The sequence below is a fragment of the Caretta caretta genome, chromosome 1 (genome assembly GCF_965140235.1).
Source record: "Caretta caretta isolate rCarCar2 chromosome 1, rCarCar1.hap1, whole genome shotgun sequence".
NCBI lineage: Eukaryota > Metazoa > Chordata > Testudines > Cheloniidae > Caretta > Caretta caretta.
The window spans coordinates 280087656-280100196 of NC_134206.1; the positions used below are offsets into that span (position 1 = coordinate 280087656).

A 12541-nucleotide genomic window follows, 5' to 3' on the forward strand; every position below is an offset into this window, starting at 1 on the left:
CAACCACTCAAGCACACGGTCAAACTGTCTCCACAACAGACACTCAGATACTCACCAACACAGCCTCCCTAATGCAGCCCTTAGCATACCTCCTCTCAGACAGATCCCAGGCAAACTCCCTCTGTTAGTCTCTCTGCTGTTTGCCGCTCAGCTGGTTCACATTTCCTTCTGTGCTATGTTTAAAATATGGATTGGTTATTGAAATTTGTGCTTTGGAATCAAAGTTAATTTCTATGGCAGACAGATGATAACTCTAAGGATCTTGGGTCAAGAGACAAACCCATAAGGACAGTGGGGTGGGAGGAGGTATTGTTTCATATTCTCTGTGTATATATAAAGTCTGCTGCAGTTTCCACGGTATGCATCTGATGAAGTGAGCTGTAGCTCATGAAAGCTCATGCTCAAATAAATTGATTAGTCTCTAAGGTGCCACAAGTACTCCTTTTCTTTTTGCGAAACCCATAAGAATGTCTTTTCTAGACCAGAACACCTCCCTCATGTATAAATACCAGATACAGATTACCTTATCTCAAAAAGACACACCATTTAAAACATTCATGTTTTTAAGAGACTTGACTGTGAAAATGAATATAGTGTTGTGTTTTCAGAGCAATAAATCTAAGTAAACCCACACAAAGAATCCATTTCACAGGTATTGTCCCAAAAGACCATTCTTGTCTGCCACATTGTTCAATATAGTCTTTTAGACATCCTGATCCACAATAATTTATACATTACATTTAATACAATGGACTCCAAAGATACCTTAACTTAATTCAATTTTTTTCAAGGTTATAGCAGGAAATTGCCATATCTATCACAGTAGTATTCCTTGGTAAACTTTGTAATGTGTTGGTCTTCCATCCTAATAGGTTTGTACCAAGAAAGCCACCGAAACCAAACCAGTACTAATAGGGGTGGTTGTTGGCTTCCACTATGAATTCCACTATGAATATCATTGCTGATCTTGTCTTGTCACCTAATATGGAGCAATTGACGAAGATAATTGAAAATGTCAGTTTTCCACTTTTCAGCCTCTCTCAGCACCCATGTTTCACTGCCCATATTACAGATCTTCACAGAGGAGACAGAAGGGCTCAAAACATTGCACAGTTGCCTGCTATATGAGCGTCTACATCTTTTGAGCATCTTCCAGGACTGCCTAGGACGCTTCCCAAGTATTTGAAAATTGCCATGTACACAACATCAATAGATACATGGCATGGTTTCCTATTTCCACATGAGTTTGGCCAGGCTGTGTTCTGTCACCATCGTTGAATATTGGCATTGATCGGCTGATGGAAAAGCTTCAGGGGGCAGCTGGTGGTGGTGTTTAGCAGAACACCATTCTGCTTCAATATCTCCAATATGCAGATGACATTGTCTAGTTGGCTCTGTTTAGTGCATGGCTGATGGCCAATCTGGTCTGATTATGAATCCATATACAACTATCTCCCTGGTCATTGCCGTCAACAAGCCTGCAACTCCAGACTACAACCAGCTTAGTATTAACCTGCCCAGAAGGGACATCAATGAGATGGTAACTAATTTATATACTATACTACAACAATAAGATCAGAACTCATTGTATTAGCTTTTTATGATGCTTTCAAAGAGTATATATCTCAGTATCTTTAGGTTAATGGTCTTTCCTGGCCAATATCAAACAAGTAGTCATCTGCAACTAAAGATTAAGGGCTGGTATTTTCATAAAAAAAACTTTTGCTATATGTTAGGCCTTTGTGATTTACTATAAAATAATCATATTTAGGACAATTTCAGTAGGATTCAGATATTTAGAAAATGCTGGGACACACATTGATAAAATGATTATTTGAATATAAATGTAACAACATAGGGTAGGAAGTACCTAAGTGATTCAGAAGAGCAAGTCTCATTGACTAACTTTCAATAGGAATTGCACTCCTAAATCACGAAGTTGCTTTTGAAAATCTGGTCCCACCCATATTAAACACATTTGCCAAATCAAATAAAAAAGCAAGATGCATGAGGAGTTGCTTCAGGCAGAGAGTGTGTGTTTTAGTGCTATTTAATCTAACCAATTACATAGCTGCCAGCTTTTCAGAACAAAAGCTGTTGAAAATATACGTGAAATGCTTTGTACAATTCTTCTTGAGCAGAAGGATGGGGAAATGTACTCTTTCCTGATTTAATGTGAATAGTTAAACAAGTATTAGATCATTGCTTTGAAACAATCAACCAACCTCACTTTCTAATAAAATCAATTAATAAAATAAATAAATAACTTTATTTTTTCTTTCTTTCCCTGAACTCTACTTTCTCTTGAGATATCTTTCCTTCTGTCTTATTCAGGATCCATGTTTCTTCAAAGTGTATTTTTTCATCCTCTCTTCACCCCATCCATTTTCCTCCACCACTATTTTTTTCCCTACATTTCCTTTACTTCTAGTTTTCTATACCTCTGCCCACTTTCCCCCCAGTTTTTCTCTCTTGATTTCCCCCTTGAGTCCTCCGTCTCTCATCCCGTTGCTCAAAGTGTGTATTATTCTGTTGCTGTTTTGACAATTTTCTAAAATGGCCTATTGGAATTAAAGAGAAATATTCTGTAAATAAATATTAGAGAGATTTTTTTAATTTACTAAAGCCCAGCTCCTGCAAAGCCTACAACCTGTGAGTAACCCCATTGATTTTAGTGTACTGACTAAAGCCTCAAACCTTCAAAACACATTCACGTGTTCAAATTTACGCAGTTAATGGGCCAGCTCATAATGCATAAAACAACTGTACATTTGGCTAAACTCAGTCCACTTGTCATTGCTGACATATGTAAATGAGTAGGTTTCCTGGTTAAGGCCCTAATTCAGCTAACTTTACGCATGTATTTCTGTTCCATGAAAATCGAGCACATGCATCAGTGCCTTGCTGATATAGTGTCTTAATTGTCTACACAATATATGAAGAAAATTATGGAAATCCTAGAAATGCCCTCTCCATACATGTGGCTTTTGTTTTTATTAAACTTTTTAAAAGGTGTTCAATTCATTCTTAAACAGGTGGGGTTGGGATTTGTTTGTTTTTTAAAAACAGCGAAGACATCTTTTCACTTTGTGGTCACCAGAACTCAGGATTTCTAAACACACCATGGTAATTCAACTTGCTTGCTAACACTGTGGGGTTTAAAGTGTAGCTCTACCAGCAATAGATAATAATGAATTCCATCCTGGGGATCTTATGACACACAAATCATAAGAGTACAGTTCATTTGTACATTTTTTAATTCATTATAATGCATTGGAAAAAAATTGTTTTTCCAATAGAAAAATCTTAGCAACAATTTGATACTTTGCCTGGATAAATTCAGACCGCTTGCTGCAGAACTCTGTTTTCTTTCCTTTTTTTTTTTTTTTTGGCCATGCAGCTATCCCAATGGCAGTTCTAATGTCGGCGCAGCATGACACAGTGTGAAAGAGCAGGCTGTCTGCAGCACCTCATGACACTGATTAAAGTGAACCATTAATTATCATTTTTAAAAAATTCAAAAGCTGTTCTTAACAGACCTGGTATGCTGTGATTCTAAGACCACCTCTTTTGCAAAACCGTTGTGACATCAAATTTTACTGGATTCTGCCGACATGTGCTTCAGGAATGTAATCGTATAGATCTTCATGTATGGTATTGTTTGAATGAAGTAACAAGATATCTAGGGTTGCCAACTTTCTACTCGCACAAAACCAAACACCCTTGCCCCGCCTCTGCCCTGCTCCTCCGTGGCCCCGCCCATGCCATGCCCCTTATCAGAGGCCCCGCCCCCACTCACTCCATCCCCCCCTATTCCTCTGTCGCTCGCTCTCCTCACCTTCCCTCATTTTAATTAGGCTGGCTAAGGGGGTTGAGGGCTCCAGCTGAGGGCACATGCTCTGGGTTAGGGCCAGGGATGATGGGTTTGGAGTGCAAGACGGGGCCCTGGACTGGGAGTGGGGGTGGAGCTGAGGTGTGTTTGGAGTATGGGAGGGGGCTCTGGGCTGAGGCTGGGGGTTGGGTTGTGGGAGGGGGTACAGGCACTGGGCTGGGGGTGCCATTTCTGGCATGGAGCTGTAAAAGTGGGGTTCAGGGTGTGGGAGGGCACTCTGGGCTGGGGCTGAGGGGTTTGGGCATGGGAAAGGGTGAGGGGTGCAGGCTCCAGGCAGCGCTAACCTCAAGCAGCTCCCAGAAGCAGCAGCATGTCCCCCTTCTGGCTCCTCTGCGGCAACATGGCCACCTGGTTCTCTGCACTGCCTCATTGCAGGCACCGCCCCTGCACTTCCCATTGGTTCCCTGGCTGCACCTATGCATTGGAGCCGGAGTGGGGACATGCCACTGCTTCCGGGAGCTATGCGGAGCCATGGCAGACAGGGAAGCTACCTTAGCCTTGCTGCGCTGCTGACCACACTTTTTACCTCCCAGACAGCAGTGCTGACCGGAGCTGCCAGGCTCCCTTTTCAACTGGGTGTTCCAGCTGAAAACCGGACACCCAGCAACCCTACAGGTATCATTGTGCACAATGGAACATGGGATAAATTTTCCTGAGCCTTCATTGGTTCACAATAAAATGTGTTACAGATATGGCATGTTTTCTGGTTAAGGAGACATCTGGGGAAGATACGATGTGGTTAACTGGTTTGATTCTCACCACACACTAATATTGAAAATATTATTAGAAACAAAAGGCTTCTGTTCACATTGTTGTATATTTCTGCTTTGATAATTGATTATACTTAGTTGAAAATTTGTGGCCACGTTTTCAAAAGACCTCAGAAAACAGCTTACATCATCAAGTAATCAAGAGCTGTCCTTCCATTTAGGTTCCTACATGAAGTGGCCTGCTCCATGGTTGGTGGCAGACCATTTTTAAAATGGGCACGTCATGCAGCTGCCTAAGTTGGAGCTGAGCTTTCTTAAAAATGTGGCCTCCAGTTGTGGGCACTGAGCTCTTTTGAAAATGTGGCCTTTGATTTTAAGCTTTTTGTTAATGGATTAACATTTTTTGTTTTTACTGCCATACAAATGTTCACATGAAATAAAACAAAACACTGAATGCTTGTTTACTTCCTAAAGCTACAAGAAAGGGAAAAAATGGATATGGAGAAAAAATTAAGCTTTTACATTTGCTCGACAGTATTCTCAGGGAAAACTCAGACAAGCTGATGGGTTCACCCCCCCCCCCACTAGTTTTCGTTCCTATTATCAAATATGGCTAATAATCATATGAAAGTTCAGCTTTTTGAAGTGTTAGAAGAGTGAACAATATTAAAGATGGTTGACATTTTGAATTGTTGAATGTACTTGAAATGGAACTCGTATAATTGGTTTGATTACAAATCTGAATATCCACTTTAACAGCCATGGAAAAAACGCTGCAGTCTGAGCTCTGAACCAGGAAGTATATAATTCTTATACATTAGACTCTATTTTTGCAATTTAGGGCCATTATAAAAGATTTTAAGCAGAGGATCATTAACATGACAATTTGCTACACCTCTGCTGCCTACCTGGATATGTAGCAGTTGGTTCAAAACATATTCCTTAAGAAGAAATGATCAACAAGTAGCCATTTATAAATGTAAATGGAGCTTCAGATTTGTCTCTAACTGAAAATCAAAAGACAAAAACACCTGATATATTGAAGGAAAAGAAAAGTGGTCAAGAAACAATGTAGAGCTCGCACTCCAGTTTAGATTCTCTCTTCACTTGTTCAGGTGACTATAGGTTTCTAGTGGAACAACAGAGGTTCACAACACAGGAAGAAGTGGGCCAGCTGGCTGAAGATTAGTATTGGAATTTTTCAGGAATATAAACTTAGAGGTGAAAAATCTAGGCCCACTGTGAAATTTAGCCATGTGGTCATGCTGGAACACTTTGCAGAACCACCCTACCCCAGAAAAAGCTGAGGCGCATTCTTGTGCCTAGGGATAAATAGAACAGGCAATCCTTACAGTATCCTGAAGACAAATACTATAATTTACCTCCCCTAATCATACCCTAAATATCCCTTGCCCCCCATGAACATCTACAATATCTATCTTAGGTAGATATGTGGTCCCTATTGCCATGGTATCTGAGCACTTTGCACTCCTTTTCAATATTTATATTCACATCCCCTTTTTTACAGATAGGAAACTGAGGCACTAAGCTGCTAAATGACTTGCCCAGGGCCACACAGGAAGTCTGTAGTGGAGCAGAAAATTGAACCCCCATTCTACCCATGGTCCAGGCTAGTACTCTAACCATTGGATGATCCTTTGGGGGTGTCATTTAATAAGGCCTTCAAGTCAGTCAACTTAACCCTGCCATAATCATCATCTTCATAGATTGTGCGAGGGGGGGAAATATGGGACTCTCAGTAGGGAGTCGATTTCTATTGAAAAGCATAATTAAACTCCCTGTTAAGCCACCAGAGAATGTGCACATGTCCTCTTGAGCATTCATGTGACTAGCAGTCTGGAAAATGGCAGTGTTCAGAGTGAATTTCCAGAAAAATGAACAACTATTAGCTGAAACCCTTCCATAAGCAATGCAGTAAGAACAGATGTTGAATGTTTGCAAGGAGTATATAATTCCCCATGGTTCTGTCAACACTTGCCTATGATGTCAGTTTATTTCTCTTTATATGAGAAAATATGCAAAAGAATATTTTTCACAGGTACATTAATTTAACAGATTTTATGATTAAGTGTGAGGGTATTTGAATAGTTATCGGTCTCTTAAATGTCATTTTCTATTCAAATACTAGGGGGTTGGGTTGTTGTTTTTGGTTTTTTACTATTATACATATTTAATCTTTAATGTTACCTTTAAGTTAAGGTTCTAGTTAACTAAATATTTGTGTAATAACTGTGAAATGTAGGGTCTGCCTGACCAACCCGATTGCCTTCTATGATGAGATAACTGGTTCTGTGGTTATGGGGAAAGCGGTGGATGGGATATATCGTGACCTTAGCAAAGCTTTTGATATGGTCTCCCACAGTATTCTTGCCAGCAAGTTAAAAAGGTATGGATTGGATGTATGGACTATAAAGGTGGATCGAAAGCTGGCTAGATTGTCAGGCTTGATGTCTAGTTAGCAACTGGTATCAAGCGGAGTGTCCTAGGGGTCGGTCCTGGGGCTGGTTTTGTTCAAAATCTTTATCAAGGATTTGGATGATGGGATGAATTGCACCCTCAGCAAGTTCGCAGATGACACAAAGCTCGGGGGAGAGGCAGAGACACCTGGAGTATTGCGTCTCATTTTGGTCTGCCCCCCACAGAAAAGACAAATTGGAGAGAGTCCAGCGGACGGCAACGAAAATGATTAGGGGGTTGGGGCACATGACTTACGCGGAGAAGCTGAGGGAACTGGGGTTATTTAGTCTGCATAAGAAAAGAGTGAGGGGGTGATTTGATAGCAGCCTTCAACTACCTGAAGGGGGGTTCCAAAGAGGAACTAGGCTGTTCTCAGTGGTGGAGCTAGGCTGTCCTCAGTGATGGCAGATGACAGAATAAGGAATAATGGTCTCAAGTTGCAGTGGGGGCGGGGGGGATATCTAGGTTGGATATTAGGAAACAATTTCACTAGGAGGGTGGTGAAGCACTGGAATGGGTTACCTAGGGAGGTGGTAGATCTCCATCCGTAAAGGTTTTTTAAGGCCCTTGCTTGACAAAGCCCTGGCTGGGATGATTTAGTTGGGGTTGGTCCTGCTTTGAGCAGGAGGTTGGACTAGATACCTCCTGAGGTCTCTTCCAATCCTAATCTTCTATGATTGGGTCAGATTGTTGAGACTCCAGTAAAGTGGTGCAGCAATTAAGAGTCACTGGCCTAGGAAGAAGCATGGCCTGGAGATGCTCTAATTTAGGCCCACATTTAAGAAAGCAGTGCTTTAGCGTGGCCCCTCATCAACCTTTGCTGGGTGGGGCTCCAAACCCATTTGCACCTTAAAGCTGCTTGCCAAAGCTGTCACAAAAAGCCTGCATTTGCCTTCCCTCAACTTGTGTTACATCAGCCAGGGACTCAGTAGAGCAGTGGTGGGCAACCTGTGGTCTGTCAGGGTAATTCGCTTGTGGGCCGTGAGACAGTTTGTTTACATTGACCATCAGCAGGCACAGGTGCCTGTAGCTCCCAGTGGCTGTGGTTCGCCATTTCCAGTCAATGGGAGCTGTGGGAAGCGGTGGCCAGCACCTCCCTGCGACCTGCACTGCTTTCTGCGGAGCCCATTGGCTGGGAACAGTGAACCACAGCCACTGGGAGCTGTGGGCGGCCATGCCTTCAGACAGTCAATGTAAACAAACTGTCTTGTGGCCCACCAGCGAATTAGCCTGATGGGCTGCGTGCGGCCCGCAGGTTGCCCACCATTGCAGTGGAACAAGCTCATGCACGTCTTTTCATGTGGATTGCTTTTGTTAATCTGCTTTCTTAATTCCAGAATGGCAAAACATGTTCTTTTTCTTCAGCTGTGTGGTATTGCTAAAGTTCTTTATATATTAACCTCATGTAATCTTACATATGTGTTTGGTAAATGGTTGTAAACTACTGGCAGGATGCAAGCAGGACGTGTTTTTAAAGTACAGTAATGGTAAACATGAGTCATTCCCCTTTTATTAAGGATACCATAAATTCAGTATAGTTACATTGCCATTATAGTTCAATTATGCTTATGAGTTAGTGATAACAGGTATGACAAAAGCATAAGACTGCAAAGTTAACTACATGACTGAGAATAAATATATGCAAACATATATGTAGTAAATAGATGTGTTCTAATAGTAGATGTATAAAGAACCACATCAAAGGAGTAATAAGTAAATCAGTCATGTAACTTTTAAGCTTTCAGTTATATGAATTAGATATAATTGCATATTGAAAAGGAATACTATTGTGATTACTGTAATTAAAGTATTCTTATTATACAGTATGACTCTTGAAGGTAGCCACTCTCTTTTAATATAAATAAAACTAACCGCTTGCATGCTCAGATCCTACTGCGATAACACTGATATACCTTATATTGAAAATCTATTTTTAAATCACCAAAAAGAGGTCTGTAAAAATATTATTCTAGTATTTTCTTCAGCTGAATGTAGGCTAGAAATCAAAGAATGTATTTAGCAACATTTGTGGACATTTCACATTCCATAACTAAACAGTGAATATTTTAGAGCTTGCCATATTAACATGCACCATTAGCTATGCAACATGCATTTAGAATAAATACAGTGTTTTAAAACTTTAATGAAAATACATTGCTTGTTTTTGCATTCTCTGTTAATGCAGTTTTAGTAGAAATGAAACAAATTACAATTAGGTGACTGATTTTCAGGCATTAATTATAGACTGCACTAGTTGGTTAGCTATATTAGTTGTTTTTGTTATTAACATTCCATTAATTACTGTGACTAAAAAAAATTAAATACATTAAGTGGATTTTAGACAGGCAACAATAAATCTAAGTAGAGCAATTTTGTTGTTTTCAAATGTGCACAGCAGTTTAAGAAGATCTGAATAAAATTCATTTTCTTTTGTGTTCTGACTTGGAGTCAGGGAATGCTGGCAGTATCTTTAAGAGAGTCCTCAGCTAGGGAGGTTGCCAAGGCCATGTCATTTGGTAGTGTGCAGTTTGTAATTGTAATGCTTCTGACCTTTAGGTACAAATGAATGATGTCCCTTTATGTTTAAACCCAACAGCTGTTACTGGAGCATTTGGAGTGCCTTGTTTCAAGACATGAAAGGTCTCTGAGGATGACGGTAGTGAAACGGCAAGCACAGTCCCCCTCAGGAGTTTCAAGTGAAGTTGAAGTTCTCAAAGCACTGAAATCTTTGTTTGAGCACCATAAGGCTTTGGATGAAAAGGTACAGTATGGAAAGAAGCTTACTCAGCAGGTTATCTCCTTGCTTTACCACACTTACGATACAGCAGAGCAGCAGTATTGTTTCTCAGTTCTTGGAGTGTACTGTACATACTGAGAGTAGCATATCCAAAGAAAATCTTTGACAAGGCATGACTAACAACTGAAACGTTCATATTTCATTTCTTAGCTTCATTCTGGGGGCGGTTAGTAAGGATTTTACATAAAAATTAGATCATAACTTATTTGTGGCCACTAGTAATTTGTTATAAAACAGTCCATGAAAGTTACATCACTGGCATAAACACCTCTCTCCATTTAGCATGAAGCAAACATCTCTCTCACACATGGAGATGCTAGTCTGTGTTGTGTATTTCAAGAAGCAAGTGATTGCTGAGAAAATATGGGCATCTCAAATTGCAATTCCCTGCAGCGGAATTGTGAATAAAGAGGTAGCAACATCAGTTCTCTCTCCTAACTAGACATTAGTACTTGACTTTTTAAAAAAAGCTTACTATGTGTAATAAAGGTTTTGATCTGGAATGTAGCACTCTGAATGCCAGGGAATTTTTATAGTATTCATTGTACAGATTTCTTAAATGTAATTGTACACCTGTTTTTGTGTAAGTCCCGCAAGAGTTTGAAAATACTCACCACAAATTAATATTTGAGGAGCAGTAGTCCACACAACTTTATGAATACATTAGTTATATTCAAAGAATAGAATGTTTTTTCATTGTTATTAGAAGTGTCGAACATTGCAGGTTAGGTCTCTTCATATTGGATTTGACTAGCAGGTGTTATGTTACGTGAAAGTCACCTGCACATATTTAAAGTCTAGCCTAAAGTGTATCTGTGTTTAGCTAGCAAGGAGTGATATTTTATTAAGGTAAACATTATTAACATGAATTTTAAGGAAGTTTATGTAGATGTATTGGTGTATGTATGTATATCAATATGTAGTAGCTTCTCTTAGCTGTTAGGTTTAGTGAGCTTTTGACTAGCATAATTTGCATAAACAAGTATTGTCAGTAATATCCTTTGGAGATTAGTAGGGTTTATGATATTTAAAAGGCTGAAAAAAATATAAGCAGAGGATTTCTGCCACACAGTAGTTTTTAGCATTTAGTTGAATAAACAAGTCCTGAGAACTGCCATAGTTTACCACCATATATACTATTTACAGAAATTCAGCAAACATATGTCAGAGATTTTATGAGGTTAATATATAAAGAGCTTTAACAATATGATGCAACTGAAGAAAAAAAGGGGGGGCTTATTTTGGGTTTAAATTGCAGCAAGGGTGGTGTCAAGATTCCTTCCCCACTCTGAACTCTAGGGTACAAATGTGGGGACCTGCATGAAAACCTCCTAAACTTACTTTTACCAGCTTAGGTTAAAAACTTCCCCAAGGTACAAACTATTTTTTACCCTCTGCCCTTGGACTTCCACTGTCACCACCAAACTTCATCTGGGTTCCTGAGAAAACATAGTTTGGACACGTCTTTCCCCCCAAAATCCTCCCAACCCTTGCACCCCACTTCCTGGGGAAGGTTTGGTAAAAATCCTCACCAATTTGTATAGGTGACCACAGACCCAAACCCTTGGATCTTAGAACAATGAAAAAGCATTCAGTTTCCTTACAAGACGACTTTTAATAGAAGTAAAAAAGAATCATCTCTGTAAAATCAGGATGGTAAATACCTTACAGGGTAATTAGATTCAAAACATAGAGAATCCCTCAAAGCAAAACCTTAAGTTACAAAAAAGACACACAGACAGGAATAGTCATTCTATTCAGCACAGCTATTTTCTCAGCCATTTAAAGAAATCATAATCTAACACATACCTAGCTAGATTACTTACTAAGTTCTAAGACTCCATTCCTATTCTGTCCCTGGCAAAAGCATCACACAGACAGACTCTTTGTTTTTCTCCCTCCTCCCAGCTTTTGAAAGTATCTTGTCTCCTCATTGGTCATTTTGGTCAGGTGCCAGCAAGGTTACCTTTAGCTTCTTAACCATTTACAGGTGAGAGGATTTTTCCTCTGGCCAGGAGGGATTTTAAAGGGGTTTACCCTTCCCTTTATTTTTATGGCAGGTGGTTTAAGTTGGACATTAGGAAAAACTTCCTAACTGTCAGAGTAGGATAAGCACTGGAATAAATTGCCTAGGGAGGTTGTGGAATCTCTATTGTTGGAGATTTTTAAGAGCAGGTTAGACAAACACCCATCTGGGGTGGTCTAGATAACACTTAGTCCTGCGTTTAGTGCAAGGAACTGGACTAGAAGACTTCTCAAGGGCTCTTCCAGTCCTACAATTCTATGATTCCAGACCTTATCCCTAGAAGCTAGAACTATCCCCTTTCCAAGGGTATAATGCTTCTAATTCCACCTAGTCAGGGCTGCAAGTTACCTGAATTTAAGGTCATGGCATTTTAATGTATAGAAAAGGCGTGACTTGCCTATAGCTGAATCTTACCAATTTTGGGCCTTGGACAGGTCTAACTGGGGGTGGAGGGGAGAATTTCACATTTGGGGTAGAGAAAAAGGAAAGTTTTGTAACAGACTTTTTTTATTATTATTATTTTTTTAAAAAGAATGGTGGCTGCTTGAAGCTATTCAGAGCAGAGTTATGGAACATTCGGATTTGTCTACATGGGACATTAGTGTGTGGTAACCCAGAGTGTAAATCTACACCGTGTA

At 40.0% G+C, this 12541-nt stretch overlaps 1 protein-coding gene across 7 annotated transcripts in view; it reads left to right on the forward strand.

The window, feature by feature from the left end:
- PPFIA2 (PPFI scaffold protein A2) overlaps positions 1–12541 on the forward strand; it is a 614806-nt gene that overhangs the window by 348898 nt on the left and 253367 nt on the right. For all 7 annotated transcript variants that reach the window (XM_048835681.2, XM_048835683.2, XM_048835680.2 and 4 more), the window contains one exon: positions 9677–9841. In XM_048835681.2, the coding sequence (XP_048691638.1) occupies positions 9677–9841 (165 nt within the window). The remainder of the gene's footprint in view (positions 1–9676; positions 9842–12541) is intronic.